The 21,127-nt window shown below is 42.4% G+C and overlaps 1 protein-coding gene across 1 annotated transcript in view; it reads left to right on the forward strand.

Moving 5' to 3' along the window:
- Positions 1-208: 208 nt before the first annotated feature.
- Positions 209-21,127, forward strand: part of grin2ba (glutamate receptor, ionotropic, N-methyl D-aspartate 2B-a) — a gene marked incomplete at both ends in the record, with an annotated part of 139,291 nt that continues 118,372 nt past the window's right edge. Inside the window, 1 exon segment of the mRNA XM_080487578.1 lies at positions 209-235. Within this exon segment, the coding sequence (XP_080343704.1) occupies positions 209-235 (27 nt within the window).

Genomic DNA, 21,127 nt, shown 5'->3' on the forward strand with positions numbered 1-21,127 from the left:
CCACAAAAAGGAAACTCTTGTGCAACTATTTGAACCACAAGAAAAGTGTCATTGTTTGTGTTGGATTTTTTCGAATACTGTTAGAAACTCTATAGTCATATTGTGTTTTCTCTCGTATTGATTCCAGTTTGGCCTCCCTTAGTCTGAGGCTATGAGAGGGAGAGAGGAGTCCCAGGCCGCACCATCATGCTACTTCTGAGACGCTGGGATGAGACTTTGGCTGGCAAAACACAAGGTAAGACAATATTGATGCATGGGGCCTCTTTGCAGCCCGAGCTCTTCTCAGTTTTCTCGTGTCGCCCGGCCGAAACAACCCATCTTATCTCAAATGTGCGTGTTTGTGCTTCCATAATCGTACGCCTTTCCTAAAGCCCAGTGATGGATGTTATGAAACTTTTGCAGGCTTTTTTTTTTTTTCACCCCCTTGTTTTGTATCTCGGGCTTTGCTTTAAGGTCAGGATACAGGTTCAAGGTGGAGCGTGCAGACGAACGGTTTAATCCGCAGTGTGCACTTTGATCAATGGCGTTTGTCAGTGCGTGGACGCTCAACCCAACCCCCGGCCCGTATCGACTATCGGCTTCATTTGCATGACTCTACAGGCATTGATCAGGCAATTAAAGGATTTGTTGAATAAGATTTTTGTGGCGGTATAGTGCGCGGCCGTTTGGACGTTGTCACGCTGTGTGAGTGAAGAGGGAGGAAGCGGGGACAGTATGTTTTGTGTGATAAGATAAAAGAAGACATAATTCTTCCTCTGTCCAAGGACCAAATTACACAAAGCAAATGTATTTGCCACAAGGGCCCATGAGAGGTCATTATCATATCAGCGGATTTCATCGTTTCCTCATTCAGTCTTCTCTTCTAATGCCTCACTGCTGAGCTTTTTCTGTCTTAGGCTGTTGGCAGACTTTTTTCTAGTATTCTGCTCCTCTCTCTCTCTCTCTCTCTCTCTCTCTCTCTCTCTCTCTCTCTCTCTCTCTCTCTCTCTCTCTCCCTCGACAATAACTGTTTTATTCCCCCCATCCTTCGCTCCTCATGCGCTATTAATCAGCCATGACGTTTAAGATACTGAGCCTCGGTGCCGAGGAGCATGAGTGAGAAGAAACCAAATGCCTTCCTGTTCTTGATGGGCGCCGGTGGTTGGAGGCGGGGAGCGGCGGTGATTTTGATGAACTGTGTGCACCGTGTGAGGACACTACAAATTGTGCCCGTACACGCGTCCTCCTGCTACTTCAAGCTGCTCGCTGCCTCAGCCAGCAGCAGGGCGATGGCGCTGCTTTGTGAGGAGGCGCCTCTTCCCCGGCCCCTCTGTCTTTTTGCTGAAAGTCACACAGCTGCTCTGGCTCATGCTGATGCTGCAGATTTTCTACTATCGCCTGACGTCATGAAACATTACCACGTACAGGAGATGAATTACTAAGGAGGGTGAATCTCATTAACAAGACCACCCGGCCATTCCTATTGAAAGAAGGGGGGTGGGGGGGGGGGGGGGGGGGGGGGGGGGGTGGGATGAAGCATTCACTTGTACATTTAAGGATTATTAGTTTATTAGGCCTATTATTCAAGACTGCCTGCTTTGTGCGCTTATATAAACTGCTTATAAAAAGCAAGGACAGGATTAATGGCTAAAATGAGAACATATTAGAATAATAATGTCTCATGAGTTTTTTAAAAGCTTTATCTCCAACCTTTTGTGTATCTAACCTAAATGGGATACTGGCCCCTCATTATAACGACACCACTCGGTGCTGTTAATGAAGTGCAGCGTGGCTTTTCAGTCACTCAACAGATTCAGGTTTGGACTGTGAAAGCCCACGTAATCATCACACTTTCTGCAGTGACTCCAAAAAACTATTTTATCATACATTATTTGGTGCTTTTTCAAAAAAGGAATGGCAGGTCGTGCGGTATGATTTGTTTTGTGTCACTCTGCAACATCCGACATGCACAAATGCATAATTACAGGCGAATAGTAAACTATCAAACCATCCAAATGCTCACCAATCAGCAGAAAAACCTTCCTTAATAAGGACAAACAAAGGCTTCTCTGCCTTTGCGCTCCTTATTAAAGTATTTTGCAAAAAAAAAAGTTGAAACAAAGCAAAAAAATATGTGGAACGAAGCTTAACTGTGTGCAGTTTTCACCGTTTTGCTCAGCAAATCAGAAATAATCTTCACCGTTAAGTTTCATGCGCAAATTCTTGTGCTTAGACAAGACATCAAATCGTTCTTACACAAATTAGCAGGAAAATGTAGTTGATGTGATAATAAGCGAAAATCCTTCATCATGCAAGGTAGTGATATAATTGTTCACAACAGGAATGTGTCACATCGCGCTGTTACCGACAAAAGTAATGTGATTACAGTATCTTTCTACTTTGCAACATGCCACAACCAACAATGGTCCTCAGTTTTACCCAGCGTACAAATATTCCACCACATTTCCAGCCGACAGTCTTTCAGTGGTGAAATAAAATATGCTGATGTACATAATGCAATTATGGCAGATTTCTGTTCTGGAACGAGATAAACAAGTGCTTCTCATGTATGTCTGTCTTCCTCTTATAATCTGCTGTTGTGCTCCTTTGCTGAATAGGCCTTGGTGTTTATTTTGGGAGAATAATCATAATTGACATCACTCTTGTTTTGTGCATTTTTATTGAAGAGTGGAGAGGTTTGTTTTTTTCCCCCCTTTTCTTCCTAAATTAGAGCAAATTCAAGATGCTGGGCGTTGGGAGGCTTTTGATGAAGACAAGAACACGGGGAGAGTGAGAGATGGAGAGTGAGGAAGTAGGGTTGTTTATTGTTTTTTTTTTGGTCGTTGTTTTTGTGGAGGGATGGAAAGAGCGCAGCTGTGTGTTTTCTCAAGAAGACAATGACTTCTGATGTGCCCGTGCTGCTGTCTATTTTGTTTTGTCAGCGCATGCAGAATTACACAGCAGTGTGTGGGCACATCTCATTAATTCAACAAGTCAGTCTTATTTGGGGAAACTTTTCCAGGCATTGTAAACTAACCCTGGCATATTTCTCTATGTAATGAATTCCAATCTTATTGTTCATTCCCCGGCGTCAGGGTTGTTCGATTATCTCGTAATTGAATAAACTGGTGAGATATGGAAGTGTGGTCACACAGGGTGCACACAGCTCTCCGAGTGATGTTTTTATATGTGTTTACATTAATTAGATTTGGATTGTGAGCTGTCATACTTAAGCTTGACCTGAAAACACGGCTCAGATCTGTGTGGTTGGATCGATACGGTTGAAAAACAGCAGGTCGATAGCGCTTCACTCATCCTTGTCTCCAGCAGTGGAGGAGTAACATAAGTCACCTGGAAAACGGCCCGCAGATCCAATCATTAGCTGAGCGCTGCACTTCCAACATTTGCTTTGGTGGCATCTGTTATTTCCTGGCAACACTTCAGATGCCGCTGCGAGGAGGCTTCAGGTGCTGTCAGTGTTTGTGCTCCAGGACTCTGGATGGACCGGAATGAGTCGATTTCACAACTTTAATCGGCAACGTGTTGTTGGTTGAAGCTTCACGTTCTGTTTTATATCAGTTCAAACTCTGACTGCAGTTTGAGCAAAATGTGCAACGTGCAGACGTCATCTTGTGGTCCGGAAAGAAAAAAGAAAAAAAAAATAGTGATTGGTGCGGGCAATTTTCTCATTTTTAATGACTTAAAAAAGTCAAACTCTGTCATGTTGCAGCCAGCCCCGTCGTGTTTGTGTCCAGATTTGACTGAGTTATGACTCGCAGAGGGAGTGCAGTTTAAATGCAGGTCAAATCAGTGGAGGAGGCTCCAATAACCAACTTCCAGTTGTTTTTTAGGACACCAGCTGCCGTCTCTTTCATCTCACACTGTGATTTTAATTCATATTTCCATACTTGTGTGCATGGAAACATGAGTGTGCTTTCCACTGTTGACTCTGTGTGTGTGTGTGTGTGTGTGTGTGTGTGTGTGTGTGTGTGTGTGTGTGTGTGTGTGTGTGTTTAATATATTCAGTCATGTGCAAAAATGTGAAATAATGAATGGACATTATGATACAAGTAACACATAAAATTGACATATAGGCTTTTAGTTATCCTGAGTTCACATTAAAATAATAAAGCACAACCCTGCAGCTAACACACATTACGTTAAATTGGATGATGTCCATAAATAACTCATAACATTTGCATTTTCATTTTAAAAGTGATAAGGTACAGCCTGCTTTGCAATTTCCAACTTGCGTCGTAGCGTTGGGTAGTTATTATGCTGAAAACCAGTGGATCAATCCCATGATGCTTTACACTGGGACGATGGTTGTTTGTGACATGCACACAGGATCCCACATCCATTTTCACCCGCAAACCCGCCACTAATGATTTGAATAATTTAGTTTGTGGTGGTTCTGTTGAAACCGTGACACCAAAGTCGGACTAGAATCTATTTCTAGATGTGTTAACATGAGTACTATCCTTTCTGATCAGACTTTCTTTGTGATTCAGAATTCTTTGTGTCCATGTGAACACAGCTACTCTTTGTCCTGATGGACTGGTTGTCCAGGTCGTACCCTGCCTGAGCTCATTGCCAGATGCAATCGACTCCAGCCGTACAGCAAAAATGTTGCCCTAAAGCGACGACGTATGGACAGCATACTTTAAAAGCCCCTGCAGATAACTCACATTAACAGCCATCAAATTTAAGTCGGAGGTTTCAGATTAGTTGTAAATGATTGTTACTTGGTCATAAAGTGACAGGTGGAGCCTGTCTTTTTTAAATTGCTGATTTTTGGATGCTTCTTTTCCCTTTATGATTAAGATTGAGTTTCTATCATCATGTCAAGATTCAAAAGCACCCCCGGGACCTTTATAAAAAAAAAAAAAAGGGCTGTGAATGTCTTTGAGCCCATAAAGTGATTTGAACCGTCTCCAAAAAAAATCTAATAATTCTTAGTGAATGATTCACCTTTGACCAAAATGATCTGCAAGTGGTTTAAATTTTAAACAGCTTCAAAGTTACTTGGAAAGAGACCCGTCATTGTGAGGCAAGGATGCAAACCACTGCTCCACTGAGCCGTCCTGATTAGAACTTTTGATGCAACAGGAAGTTTTGAAGAACTCAGAATCTGTTGATAGCTTCTAAAAACATTAGTATCAAAGTGTATGTTCACAGTGATATTGCACAATTATCAGGGCAAGCATACCAGGAACTCCTGAAAAAAAAAAAAAAGAAATTCAAATATTTCAGTAATTACAAGCAAGCATGGATTCATCCATCTTCAGTACCTCTTGTCCGACGTCTTTCAGTGGCCTGCTCTCTGGCTTTAATGCGCCGGGGCAGTCGAGCAGCGTCGATTTGAAATCTGCTACCAATTACAGATCATTTTCCTCACTGTTAAGTCATTTATTTCAAATAATTTGGAGATCATTTTAAATCACTTGTCAGACTTAAAGACATCTGCACACTTCATTTCGACAGCCTTGAAGAGCTTCTCATATCTTGGCATGATGACAAAACACTTTATTATCAAAGAGGGCAGCAGAGCCTCAAATTCAAAGGTTTATCTCGTCTGAACTTCTGATTAATTATTCCTTTTCCATTTGTTAATTGATTAGGATAATATTTACATACATAATGTGGATTTTGTGTGATTTTTTTAATGCAGCTCCCTGTTAAAGCAGCTCTCGTGCTCCGCTTCGGCCGGCTCGTTTTCTGACCTCACCTAAAGGTTGTGTTTGCGGGAGCGGGTGAGTGATTTGTTTCGGTGTGCGAATGCCACGGGTCAGCATCTTCACGCGGCCGTGATTGACAGGAAACACTCACGCTCACGGAACAATGCAGACTGCCGGGGTGTTTTGCCGTGTAGTTGAGAGAAAAGAGGGTTGCAGCTGAATGATAAACCAAACACGTTTTGTCTTTCGTACACTTGGGCTTGGAAGAGCAGCGAGACGGGGGAAATCCATACATTAACGGCGCTCAGAGCGAAACAGAAGAACTTTGATTTACAATCAAATCGCGCCGTTCGCAGACTCGATACAGGTCAGACGTGACTTTGGAAATTCTGTCGTCCTGCGTTTGAGGGCATCTCTTCTGATTCGGCTTTAATTGGGAATAACAGCACCTCCGTCCTTGTGTGTGATTAATGCTCCACTACGAGATGTGATTTATGTGCTGTTGTGCGGGAGCTGCAACTAAGTAATGCATTCTAAACTTCTTTTACTTCATCACGGCACCACTAACCTACGTTTTTTCTTTCCCATTATGAAAGCTGCGCCGGACAATAAATCAGTGTATACCAGAAAAGAGATTCTTTGATACAGTGTTGTACTGGAGTACGATACAGCCACGAGACTGGATGGAGATACTCACAAAAACAAACAAAGGATCTAAAAGCCTGTTTGTGACGTTGCACAGATGAAATGAGCGAATGTGGGCAGTGACCCTCAACCGTCTCTGATCATGGATTTAATTTTTTTTTTTTTCTGCCGGCCGGATCTGGATGGCGAGGCCACGTCTACGGGGCCGGCTCCGGTTGAAATTTCATGGCTGATGCTCATCCCGCTTCAGTGGCCCCGCTAAAGCAAAACTAGCCCTACCTGCCGCCTACAGGAGGCCCTCAGTCTCGGTCCATCCCAGAGACTCCCGCAGCCGTTTTGCTGGGACTCTGTTCTCCACTTGATAATATTAAAAGTTATTGATTGGGCTGTGTTAGGGAAAAATGCTGGGCAGAAGTTTAGCAGGAGGACTCCCAATAGGGAGCTAATGCCTCCCCGAGGGACCTCATCCACGTACTGTCAGTACCTGTGATATGTGGAGAGAGAGAGAGAGAGAGAGAGAGCGAGGCACACGGGGAGCGTGTGTGTGTGGGGGACAATCTGTTTCATACTGAGCAGGAAGACGCTGTAATACGTCCAACGAGGCACATAGACAACAACGAGAGCAAGGAGGCTGTGATGTGAGGGCCATTGTGAGAAACACAAACATAATGGGTTTGTCAAACTCTGACTGATTAAACTGAAAGTACCTGAAGGTGATGCAGCGCTCCTCTTGCAGCCATTTAACTTCTTCTGCGTATTCAGTCGATTGTTCCTGTTTGCATCTCGCATCGATTTCGGAAAGCCGGAGCCGGACTTTTCAAAACTATAGAAAACGATGCACCGCGGGTGTTAGATGTTTTTTTTTTTTTTTTTTTTTGCACAGGCGATTTCATCCTTATAGATTATTTAAGAATCGTTTTCTACAAGCTATCATACAATAGCCAAGATCGTGGAAATGGGGCAAGAAGCAATGAATTAATCCAAGGAATCGCGTTTTCTTTTTCTTTTCAGATCTTTAATTTCCAGTTTTTCATCCACTGAAATGTGTGAGATGTGCAGTATGACAGCAGACACCTGGACACAGACTGATGATGCTGAATCTTTCCTGTTGGCATCGAAACTGTGGCTCAGTTGAGGTGTGACATTAGTTGTTTTTTGGAAAATTTAAATGAAAAACTTGTCTTTTGTAAGTCGCAGTGGGACATATTTGTCACAGATTGGAGTACTGCTTAATTTAAGTTATCTGTGTATTGTTGCTTTGTTTAGTTGAACTTTTTTATTAGCAGTAGTAACTTCTTCTTATATTATAATGACTGCAGTTTGTCCAAGTCTCTAAAATTCATTAAATGCAGATTTCAGGTTGTGAAATAATTTCAGTTTGACTTTCAATGGAAAGATTTGATTATTGGAATATTATTATTTTGTCAAGTTTTGTATCTTTGCATGACCTGACATAATCTTAAGAAATTGACAGATTGGGCCTTTTAAGTGTCTCATTTTAGTATGTTTTAACAGAACATATTAAGCCTAAACCTTATTTCAGGCATCTAATGAAGCATTCTTTGAAAAAAGGAGACTATAGTTGCAGGTTTTTGGGTCATTCCTGTCTATTTGAAAGGATGGATTCAAACCATTTTGAGATAAAGTGGTACTTTACTTTTTTTTTTTTTTTTTGTATCACATTGCAAGAGTAATACATGCATGAGGAATGTTTCTGTGTTACCAGCTAGTTAATATCTTTGTTTGAAAGACCTTTTAATGAGTCAGTGCTGTTGGGGGGGTCTCATGTACTTGGTGGCGAGCTGTTTCGAGAGAGAGGGAGAAAAAAAAGCATTCACATTGTGGTTCACAAACAGAATAACAAGATCAGAGGAAGCTTGTTTCTAATGCAGCTGGTAATGCATGACAGCAGCTCGCCAATTAATTTAGCATGAGCAGAGCGTGGCTGCTGTTGGGTGATGGGACGAAAAGTAGGGAGCGAGAGGACACACAGAGAGAGCAAAACGACGCAGGTTGTGAGAGAGGGGTGACGGCGAGGGCACGCCAGTGCTCGTGGAGGGGTGAGTCCAGGGTATTTGCATGTGTGCGCGGTGCTGATGGGGTTAGGGTGTAAATAACAGCGGTGTGAGGGGTGGATTGGGTGTGAAATTAAGCCTCGGCCCAAGAATGTGCCACCTCGAAAGATGAGACAATTAGAACAAGCTCACACAGCCAGACCCTGATGGCACCCTCATTAAGATGTGTGTGTGTCTCAGATTGTGTGTGTGTGTTTGTGTTTGTGTTTGTGTTTGTGTGTATGAGACGGAGAGTAAATTAGTTAGAGGATACCTGTGGGTAGTTTTGAATTATTCCACTGAATACTTGGGACGTTGAAGAACATATTGAAACCGAGCTGAGCAGCACATGTAAGAGGCGAATCTTAAGCCACAATATTAGGAACACTTTGTTGACCTCTTTTTTTCCTTCATTCTATGTCTCATGCAGATTTTAGTACATTTTAACATGACAACTTCCCTCAATTGCTTGAAATCTCAGTTGTTCAAGAAACAAGTTTTCGATGATTGGAGCTGTATCCGGCTGGAAGCAGCCATTGGGAGCTGATATATACCAAACATGAAGGGTTAGTCAGGGTGTGTCACAATTCTTTGGTTGTAGGTTTTCAATTTCGTTTGGTTGATACTAAGGCGAAGCTGTATCCTCAGAAAATCTCCCCTCCATCAGGCATGTCAGACATACAGCCTGTGGGCCAAACTAGTCCGATTCAGCCCACAGGACCTTGCATCGAATGTGTCCATTGGGTTTCACATTGTTTTAGTGGAATTAACAGACCAGACACAACATGCATGCAAAAAAATTGCAGCATGCTGACTCACTTTGTCAAAAAAACCAAACAAAAAGCCTCCTCTTGTATAAAAAAAGCATCAAAACTATACTGAAGGCTGCAGAATTTACTGTGTCCCTGAAGTCACTAATCACTAGTGCATACTAGTGCATTTGCATCATTGGACACATTTTGTTGTCTGTAATCAAACACAGATACTAAATCATAGAATGTTATAAGTATTTTAGAAATAATTGCCTGTTAAACGTCGTAAACTTCAGTCACCGTTTCCTTTCATTTTTTACACTCTGAACACCAGCACCTCGTTTCCACCGTGTCCACAGACCTCAACATAGCTGTTACAGATAAATCTAACGCACAATGCTCTGCTGGGTGTTCCATTAAACTTAAAGTCAGCTGTATCATCAGAGTCAGAGGAGGGTGGAGAGGCAATCGGCCTTCAAGTGTCCCAGACGATTACGTCTACAGGACGTCTAACATCCATATTAATACTCTGAACTGAGCACTCAACGCCAGATCCAAGCAGTTTCTGCACACACACCGCGGCTATAAATCCTTCCCAGATTTTATCTGCACAGCTAATATAATGTGACGCTGTTGTAGACAAGAGGTAAAATGTAGACGCTATTATAAACTACTATATATGTCTTAATTGATTTGCGCAAAAAGAAATGGTGCACTTTAATAGCAGCACAAAAGAATGTTAAAAGATGGGGAAAGTATCCGTTTCCACTTGTCAAACTGCAAAGCTCTGTCTTGACATCAGAATGATAATATTTTTCATCTGAAGGCCGCCGGAATTACAATATCTGTCACAACAAAATTGCCCCCTGACATTATGTGGAACTGCGGCCCGAGTGCCTGATATCTATTATGAAGTGGGGACACCCTCAGGGTGGCTTAAGATAGCGTCCGCTCAGTTGCTCTGCGACTTCTCATCTGCATACCATGTTCTCCAGTCACTGCGTCCATGCAAATCAGATGCAAGCGATTTGGAGAAAGAAGAAACATTCATGTGAAGTGACTCTCCACCCGCCACATATTGCTCATTATCTTCCAAGTGTGAGTCATGTGTTAACAGTTTTTTTTTTTCTTGTTTACTTTGGCTTGATTCTTTCAATCAAACCTCTGAAGTATTGCCATTTTATTCACAATAGATTTTTTTTATTTTATTTTTTTTCACACATTCAAGCGAGTCGCCCCCGTTTTGGTACGTTTTTGCAAAAGAGGCAATGCAGTCATCTGCAATTTGGACAATTTCTCAGAGCTTTTTAATCACGAGTTGATGCCCGAGTGGATTGGTAGAGAAATTGTCATCTTAATAAGAGTTTCTGTCACTGTTATCTTTCACCAGTGGAGGACGCGCGCTCCAGTGGTCCAACAGTTGACAGTTGGTCTTTGCGTGGCCATTACTTAAAATTGAGCGCTTGTGCATACATAGATTATTGCAGTCTTTGCATGCATCATTCAAATTGATGCAACCCCCCCCCTCCGTGTGCATGTCTTTGTGTGTGTGTTTCAGCATTTTTTTTGCATGTGTGCACTTTTGCTGTGTTTTCTGTTGTGATTGGTAGTGAGCCAGGCCTTAAAAAAAAAAAAAAAAAGAATAATCAATCAGTGAGCGTGACAAAGAACGAGAGGAAACGGGAGGAGGCAGAAACACAAGCAAAACCTGGGAAAAATAAAGGCAGAAGTAAGAAAAGTGAAGACGCACTGAGCTTTTCTGATGGAATGAGTTCTTATCTCACTCATTTAATCACACACCCCACTATTCGTCCTCACTTTAGAGGCGAACTACTCGGCTCTCCGCATCATTTCTTCTCATCTAATCCTCCATCCCTCCCTCCCATCCTTTCTTCTTCCTCTCTTCTTTGTCATGCTCTCTCTGCATTTATCTCCCCCTTTCTCTCACGCAGTTTTTTAATTAAAATCTCTCTGTGTCAAGGGATTCTGTTATGGTGGTGATTTAAATGGAGGGCCTGACATAAACGTAACATTACTGTCAGGCCAAAGCAAATTCCATCAGCCTTGCTTAAATTTGCAGGGCTGGCTGTTTTCCAAAAAGCTTTTTTATTCTACAGCCAATATCTATACCATCACCAATCTATCTTCTTTTTTTCGCTGATAGTCCCTCATGCTGTTCTTTCTTTAAGTTTAGTGTATTAAGTCTGAAGTATGCGTCTGTAATTGTATCTGCCTGTGTGTGTGTGTGCAGACTGTAGGATCTGTAATACTTCATTTTTTAAGCTGACACAAATGGTAATAAAACTCTCGAGCACGTAAAGTTTACTTCATTAACGTCATTAGGAAGATATTATTTCTGTAGACCGTTTCCTCCAAAACAGCTCACGCCATTTCTGGAACAGAAAAAGTTTAGATATCAATTTATAAAAAGCTGCACCTCCCTCAGCAGCATCTTCTTATGTTAATTATCACAGTAGATGAGTCAGACTGTCTTGTTACTGCTGACAGGATTTTGCGTATATTTCTCATAACCATAACTTCTGAAGTGTTTACGAAATCTATAACAGTGAGTCTCTACATTACTGCCTAAGGGGGCCAACGATCAACATTTGTAACTAATATCAGGACAAAACTTTTCAATTTCTTTGATTTAAAATGGAGAAATAAATCTTACAGTACATTAACATGACAAAAGACGAGCATATAGGGATGGACAGAAGGAAATATTCCGTTTTATATGCAATTAGCTGCATTTTAAATCAAATTAAAGTTTTCTGTAAATTCTGCCTTTTTCATTTGACAGACTCAACTGTGTGTTCATCCACACATATGAAATAAAATTGATCTCAACTGAGATGCTATGTGAAATGTGATTCCACATGCTGATTTACTTTTAAATGCTTCATCTATTCATGCGCCGACAACTCGCTGCAGAAAAAGCTGATATTTTTATACTCCTTTGACAAAATCCATATGTCATATTCAGCATCATACCTGTTAGAATATGTAAAGAATTAAACAACGGTATAAAAGATATCCAGGTAAAGGCCAATATTCTCGTCTTCTATTCATCACCGTGGCCCCCAGGACTCCTGACACATTTTCACCCATTTGTAACAAGAGCTTATCAGTGCCACCAAACACACACAGTAACATTGAAGAACTAATATCATACATTCAGGTTATCCTGGGATCTTAATGCTATTAAATTAAATTAACTCCAGTTGATCTTTTCATGAAATGTCTCAAAATGACACCTCAATGGCAGTATTGGTCTGTTTTAAGGTTGTGTTAGGGCATTTTTGTTTAAAATGGAACACCGAAACCATCAAAACCTTTCAAAAATTCAATAAGAAAGACCAAATAGAAGGCTTGTTAAAGACTTGTTCACATGATTTATACTGTGTCACTTAATTGAGCAGCTTATGTAGTTTGACTGATTTATACATTTTAATAAGTTTCAGGGTAACATATGTGCATCCTGTAACTGTATTCTGATCACAATATCGAACAAATTCTTTTTTGACTCGTGTATGGCGTCATCTCCCATTTAGTGGACGTTGACGGCGTCAATCTGCACAAATAAGACGTTCTGAAGTTTCTGACATCCGTGTCGTACCGTGTAGCATGTAATGAAGGGACAGTCAGACCTCGATTTTCAAATGGCTCATCTTTGGAAAGATTTGACTCTCAAGCATTCACAACATTTTGAACATTTTTGCATCGGTTGCTCGGCAACAGCCGGCAGTATCCTGCCTCTGCCTGCATCAGTGCATTTATGTGCATAAAATACAACTAAATGGGTTAAAAACAGCCTTAGCTTGAGATTCAGAAATGGCTTAATTCATTTGAAGTGATTTGTTTTGGTTCTTAAACAGCTTTCAGGACTTTTATATTTGAAAATCAAGATCTGATCACACAAGATTGCTGAAGTGACACTTTATCTATCAAGCATGATGGAAAAATAGAGAGATGATTATAAACTATTTTTATTATTGATTTACGTCATCCTTACCACTTTATCAAACTTATCATCACGAGGAGTCTTTTTAATTGTAATTATTATTGACCCACGAATGGCTACAAATCTTTTGGAACTTTCATTTCTCTCATGCATTTCTCAGGGAGCAACTTCACATTTGGTTCATTGTGTGTATACAGTTTCGATGCATTGTATAAAAGGCCATATGAAGTGTATTCTGACTTTGTGGCAAAAATAACTGGAAGATGTTTTGCATTGTTTAAACAGACCTGCACTTATGTTTGGCCTGCACGCACACTCAGAGATGTATGCTCACGGTGCACACTGCCTTGCTGTGGGAAGGGAGACCCTCCCCTCCATGAGTGTTGGCACCCTCTCCAGTCCGCCGTCCTCACCGGTGGACTCACTCTCCCTGGTGGATGGAAGCCTGTGGTCGGGTCTTCATAAATCAGGATGTTACCATCGGCACTATAAGGCCACTTTTTAATTAAAACTGTGAATCAGTCGGCCCTGATTATGAATTGTACTCCGCTGCCACTGAATAAAATATACAGGGCTCACTTCTTCTCCCCCTCTGACTCTTCCCCTCTCCGTCTCTTCCTGTCTCACTTGCTCGGCCTCTCGTTGGGTTTCTCCGCTGCGCTCACATTTAAAAAAAAATTTATTTTTGCCAGCTGCTCAATTTTCCACCACGAATTGCGAATGTCCACAGCAGGCCTTGGCCAAGCGCAGGTAGTGGAAGCTGACAGCGTTGTGAAATAGCCGAGAAGCTTAGTGGTTGCATAAATATAATAACTCAATATGGAGGGTCTGGCGCCACTGGGGTCAACACCATTATATCGCACAGAACAGCCTGGAGGACAGAAACAACAGTAAAGCTACCGGGCCAGTGGGCTTTGTTTACCACATGCTAGTGCTGCTTTAATCGTGTCTTGAGTGGTGGAGTACGTAGTCGTTGGGTTGAGGAAGAGAGAAAGGAGTTTGTGTTATGGTCATAACAATAGAGACACCACTGGCTGTGTTTGATGAGTCCAGAAGCCATGTGGCATGAAGAGTGAACAATGTTCCTGCTTTTCTTTATGACACGGAGGAGCAGCTCTATACTGCCAAATGAAAGAAAATGTAACTCAAATCTATGAATATATTCAAATGCAAAACAGTGAGTCTTAAAAGCCACTCTCAGGAGCACCACCAGCTTGAGCGTGTCTCCTTCAACAGGTCTTATTGTGAATTTATGACCTTCTGTACGTCTTGTGAGCGAAACCGACGTCGTCCTGCACAGATACGAACTGAACCAACCCTCAACGGGGCAGAAAAGAGCTCAATGGAGCACAGAGCGCGTACACGCAGGGCTGTCGTGTTCCCGCTCGCCACTTTCCTTTAACTTCAGCGGACCGAGCGCGAGGAGGAAGACGACTAACTGGAATTCAATCTTACAGCTTTGCACAAACAAACTCATGAATGATAATAGGTTGCTAATTGAAGGTACTGGAGCGGCTCACCCCGCTGACTCTGCCACAGCAAATGGAGTCCTCTGGCGCCAAGGCGCTCTGGAGATCTGACCTGAATGGGGAGTCGGATCATCTCCTACACCAGCCCCCCCTCCACAGTGGGTGCCACCGCTTGATTACATATCTACACCCATGAATATTCATGACTGAGCTGTTTTGTGGTTGGTACATCAGTGCAGGTTTGTGATTACCGGTCAAGTACAAATTTCTTTCGCCATCCATTTAACCACGGAGGGTTTACAGTGGAGGCTGTGTGGTGCAGGCCTGTTTTTTGGGTGAAGGCTGGAAAATCATTTGTTGCGTTTCCAAAGATATGGAGTCGGAGCATTTTCAAACGGTTCCATCTTGGCAGCTGTTTTCAAGAAGTTGTGTTGTCAGTGGCTGCGAGCGCCGCTGTCATTTAAACAGACATCCAAAACGCAATGAAAGTTTTCTGTTTTCCCTTGAAAACGTTGGGGTGTAAACATGGCCTTAATTGTGATAATTCAAAACCTTTTATTTATTCACAGCCTCAATTTAATTGCTTGGAAATGTAATGTTTCCTTCCCAGGGTTTTGTTTAAGTTATTTTTTTGATGCGTACTAGAACGCTCACACATTCCACAACTCTCACGTGTGCCAGAATTAGTCGAAGAAATGGAAGAAATGTGGGAGTTACAGTTTATGGCCACTCGCCCAGGATGGAGCTACCCCACTAACAGAACACATGAAATCAAAGTATTTTGATGAATGCATTCCTGAATTTTAACAATTCGTATTGTAAATATTAACTGTTTTTAGGTGCTGAGGACTTTATGATGCAGCAGCAAGTTTGCACAGCAGGAATTCTGAAGCCTGTCTGACCTGCAGAAGTGTCCTTGAGCTATGCGCTGAATCTCCAATGGCTTCAAGGTTACCTTGTTGAAGAAGCAAGCGTTTTTTTAGAAGCTGCTTTTTAGCCAATCGGTAGTTTGTTACCAGCTGAGGGAGGATACACTTTCATCACCTGGGCAGATGACCCATCTTACCGCTCTCAGATTAAGAAAGCTCTCTTCTTTGCTTCATGGAGACCAGTTGTACGCTGGTGCCACCCACTATTGCTTAAGTGTTCACCTGTGGCAGCGGTGTTTGTTCCCGTCTGCTTCTATTCCTGCTGGATGTCTGCCGGTGAGCTGGCCAGCCTGACTAACTGTCTCTTTGTGTATCTCAGCGGCTGCTGCCTGTCGAACTGGCAAAGCCACCTGTCTGTGTGTGTCTGTATTGTGTTGCTGTCTCTCTCTCTCTCTCTCTCTCTCTCTCTCTCTCTCTCTCTCTCTCTCTCTCTCTCTCTCTCTCTCTCTCTCTCTCTCTCTCTCTCTCTCTCGGGCTGAACGTTGGGTGGAATTAAATCCAGGGGACATCCGCTCGAGAGACGCTCTTGGATGTCATTATCCCTGTGGGGAGTCTCATCATCATCCCGCAGCAGAGAGACGCTCACATCAGCCTGGGAAGAAGAGGGAGAAATAGAGATGGACAGATGAAGATGCAGAGACAGAAGAAAAGTAGGGAGTGAGGAAGATGGAAAAAGAAAGAGAGATAATAGACAAAGAGACAGAAAAATGTAGAGATGAAAAATGGGATGAAGTAAGAAATGGGAGGAGAGAAAGGGAGGATGAGTGAGAGGAAAACAGACAGAAAGAGAGGAGATTGAGTGAGAGCGATGGAGAAGACAGATAAGTTAGAAAGAAAGGAAAGGTGAGATGCATGACAGCCTTAAGTCTGTAGGGAAGTTGTGATGATCATGCAAAAACACCTGATATATATTTCTCCCCTTCGTCTTTGGCATAAATATATGGCGGTGGTGAAAACAGCAACCTTCATTGCAGCTTCCAATCATTGAGAGTCTGCGCAGGAATACCTGGAATTAATTGAAATGTGTAAAATTAGCAACAGAATTGATAGCTGAAAATGAAAGTCATCAGTCAATATTCGGCCCGAGGGGAGAGCGAGGAGATCGCTCCTCTACAGTGTGTTCGACTGAGTGGTGTGAGTTAAAGAGGTCCATAAAAGATTATGGGTGGGTGATTTTACATAACCTTTCCGCGGCACATTTTCACAGAGTTTACAGATTTTGTGAGGTCAATTGGCAATGTTAAATGTTTTTAGAGAAAGTGGGGGGGGGGGATAAAAAGTGTTCCTCAAAATTAACAATATGTGTTTCCTCTAGGTTCACTTTTATGTGTGCATTGTGTTGCAGAGTAGTGGATTAGGCCATGTTCTTGCTTAAGCATATTTCATTCAGGGCTTGGGTTTTTTCTTTTATTCATCCATCTATACCCATGCCCATGAGATGCTGATTTCCACTTGAAGAGGCAGACTTTGCAGCCACAATATCTTTCTTTTTGAGAAAGCTATCCAACAAAATATCCACTTGAGAATATTTTCTCGCCACAATAGAGGGATGTAGATGTGTTGCTGTACAACCTTGCTGTCTTCTCTCTCCCATGCATACACACAAACACACTTAGTCTCACAAAGAATAGGAAAAATATTGGGGGGGAAAAAACCCACTTGCACACCTACTAATCCAAAAAGGCAGAATCCTGATGCCAAAAATAACAGCTTGGAATGAGATGGATGGAGGAGGACAGATTATTGTGGCTCTAATCTGTGAAAAGCTGACAATAAAACACATTTAAAGTGATTACAGCACTGTTATTGGCACGGGGGTCAATGCACCGTGCTCTTCCTATCCCCTGCCTTACCTCTCGGCAGTCTGCTGCCGAACTCTGCACGTGTAAACACTCCCGCTCATAAAGGTCTATCACAATGACACGCGAGTTGAAGCGCTAATGCTTAAGCAAGGCATCTGAGAAAAGAGAGAGAGAGAGAGAGAAAAAGCAAGTAGTGGAGGGGAAGTAACAGAAAAGTAGGGATGGAGGGGAAAAAACAGAACAGAATGGAGAGAGGGATTTTGGCAGTGAAGCCACAAATCATGGGAGAAGATTAAGCGTCTCTTCTGTGAGGAGGAGTAGGTGTAAATAGAAACGTGTCCCTGGGAGAGATCCTGGAGACCAGCGCTTATCTCCCTCCGTGTTGTCAAAACACATTTGTCAATCCAAAGTGTTTTAAGTGTCTCTGCATCTATAGGAGGCTCGATATGCAAAAACAAACAGCTAATGGTGGATGGCAGATGGTTGGTAGCAAATCATCGCGCTTGCAAGGACACACGACCTGGACGAACATAAACACACACGCACACACATGCCCATACGCCACCTGAGACAAAGCGAAGCTGTTGTCGCTGTGGTCTGACCCCCTGGCTTGATGGAGGAGTGTGGATGAGCAAGTTGATCATGCATTATCCCTCGGTCTCACTCCCTCAGCTGCAGGACCAGCACATCATCAAACAGCTGCAGGCGCTTGTACCCGTTCAACAGCTGCCGCATTTCGCCAAACGATGAGAGAATGCTTCACATTGTGCCTGTCTCTGCCCAGTAAATTAGCCAAGGGAGTCTGGGGCTCCGGTGCTGGCCTTACGCTTCCCTTCGCGCTGTGCTGCGTCCTGTGGGACCATCCTTGGACAAATTGTGGACTCCCCGTGCAGCTCTGTGGTTTGGACACAGCCAGAAACAGCTGCTTCAAGCCAGGGAAGCACATCTGCATTATGCTTACTCAACCGGGGGCGAGATTTTGTAGAAAACGTGTTGTTTATGAGCTTGTTTTGCTGCAGTACTTAGAGATGCCAAAAGAATAGGTGTGACCAACAAATGTTAATAAAAAAACCCAAAACAACATTATCTATCATTACACAAATGAAATCCTATTGTAACTTCTATAGTTTTATTTAATATTCTTTGGTACTGTTATCTGAAGAGCTCTCTGAGGCCTTCAGGATAAAAGGTTGTGGAAGAGTGAATGTGGCAAAATGACCCGAAATCAATCTTTCCACATCAGAACATCATGTCCAGTATTTCAGACCATTGCCGATTTGTCTCAGACCAGGCGATTTCATACAAAAAGTATCTGATTGAATGTGAAAAAGTAGAGAGGATGATTGAAATATCATTGCTGATAACTTTTGCAGCCGCTTTTGTGAAAGTGCTGCGCTTACATTCTGAAAGAGATTCGAGCAAAATTTTACTTGGATGATAAGAGCGGAAGAAGAAGGCCTGTCCCTCCCAATAGGTAGTTTGCAGGTAAACGTACAGAGTCTGGGCTTGTTGGAATAATGTGAGACAGAAGAATGAAGCTGTTTGACCCCAATAATGGTAGACAGCATTTCAGCTTGTGGAGGCAGCCATACTCTGTCATCCATTCAAGTATAAATTCTCGAGATTGAATATATTGTTAAGACGTTTACCCGCCATTTGGAAGATTGGTAAACGTAGGGATGTGGCCCGACCTCGCCAAAAACACAAAATGTCAACAAAAGGTCAGTGAGCAAGTTTAAAATGCCCATCCATCCATCCATCCATCCATCCATCCATCCATCCATCCATCCATCCATCCATCCATAAGCTTTTCTCAGTCAATCCACCAGAGGGCGATGCCCTAATCTAACGTACTGATCAAATACCAAGAAGTATTAAGTGTTACTTGTAAAGATAATTGTAAGGACAAACCACTGATGTTGATATTGGGAGAGAGGCACAATCAGACACGGTGTTGAGGGCGTTAAACGTTGAAGTGTCACGCTGTCACTCTTTGAGAACATCCGGCATTTGTTATTTTCTTCTAAGCTCAAAACTGACGCCATGGTCAGTGGTGGTGCTGCTACGTTGATTCTGTAAACTTCCAGTACGAGATGGCTTCTTGTCTATATAATGTAGAGAAAAATCTGCCTTAATTTTGAAGCATATCTTTTTACCTCCTGTGAACTGTCACCATCATTAATTCATCAGTTTGGAAGAAATGAGAAAGAACGTCAGTTTTGCAAAGTATTGTCACTTGTCCAATAAAATGAACCTTAAATATATCAGTTTTGTCAAACTTGTGTCTCCAGTTAAAAATCTAAAAGAAATTAACAAAACACCTGATCATAATTAGTGTGAGATAAGCAACAATCACCTTGTGTACAATGGTTCTCTTATATAGAATACAGAAATAATCTTTATTCGTCCTGAAGGGTGAATATTTCTTGGCCTGTTGTTGCTGTGTAGTGAAAGGATGCAGCATTTGTCAAGTCTTAAAGTAGCCTTGAGACATTAACACGATGTAGCGAAGGCTGTGCAGCTCACAGACAGACACGAGCTCACCTCACAGGTCTGAAACCTTATGTAAGAAACAGGACGGTGCACAAACACACACATGCAAATCACAACTTTGCTTAAACGTGAAATTGTGTTGCACAGAAAGTGCAGTCCGATAGGGGGGTGTATTATCTTTTGAAGGGCCTTGAAAGCTTCCCCAGTGAAAGGTTGTTTGGAGTCGATGATAGACTCAGAGGACCAGATGCACTGAGAGAGTGACTGACCAGGTGGCACTCTGTTGTGCTTTTGAAGTCCAAATACCTGCTGATTGTTGTAAATGTCCAATAGGCCCTTATTAACACGGCCCTTTAAAAAGAAACAGTGCCTTTGCTCTTCCTTTGCTTCTTTTATACACTCATACAGGCTGGTGGCTGGAACCCAGCGGAAATGTATGCCCTCATAATTTCATTAATTCATTAAGGACGACCACTTCATGCTGTCCTGTAATTGGCGAAAGCAGCATGATTTGTGGACGGGTTTATTTTGCATCGCTTCCAATTCACAGTCTACAGTTTAAGGCGTGTGCCATATGCCAGTGGTTGTGCGTCAAGTTTAGCTTATCATATTAACTCCATTCCAGACCACGCTCCTGCAAATTTGGGAAAATGTGCAAATTTACCTGTGGCCATGTTGCTCCAATGTTACAGCTGCGTGTCTGAGCCTTATGGATACTCCGGCTGAAAATTACATTAAAATAATCAAGTTTCATGACTTGTTTCATACTTTGGCCTGGTGCACATACCGTGCATGCAATTACGGAATTTCCATCAATTGCATCATATCCCAGCACACATGTGAACACCCTCATAGCAAATGCAAATCTGGAGTAAAATCTCTACAGACAAAACATTCACATTTAATTTAAAGTAACTTGCTCACGTGAACGTCAATTCGAAACAGCAATGGTTAATTGGCACTTTGTTTCAGACAATGCTGGTATCGTTCTCCTGCCAGAGCGAGCTGGAAAATGCAGTGTGAACCTGTAGATAATATTTATGAAAGCCTGAGCAGGATTCTATCGGCAGGGCTGCAAGCAGGTGGAGAGAAGGCCAGGCAGGGATCCACTTTTATTATTACATCACATCTTGTCCAAACAAAAAAAATGGCTGGACTTAACTTCATGGAGCGGCTCACTGAGTGGGTTATTTGTGACACTGCAGAGAAAATTAGTTTGCTTGCTATCATGGATGTAGAAGGTCGAATGAAGAGACATTGTATAGATACTGTACATAAAGTTACACACATGCACACACACACACACACACTAAAAGGGGGTAAATGTGTGCAGAGGCGTAATCACAGACCTTATGCAAAGCG

The sequence above is a fragment of the Lipophrys pholis genome (genome assembly GCF_963383615.2).
Source record: "Lipophrys pholis genome assembly, chromosome: 19".
Taxonomy (NCBI): Eukaryota; Metazoa; Chordata; class Actinopteri; order Blenniiformes; family Blenniidae; genus Lipophrys; species Lipophrys pholis.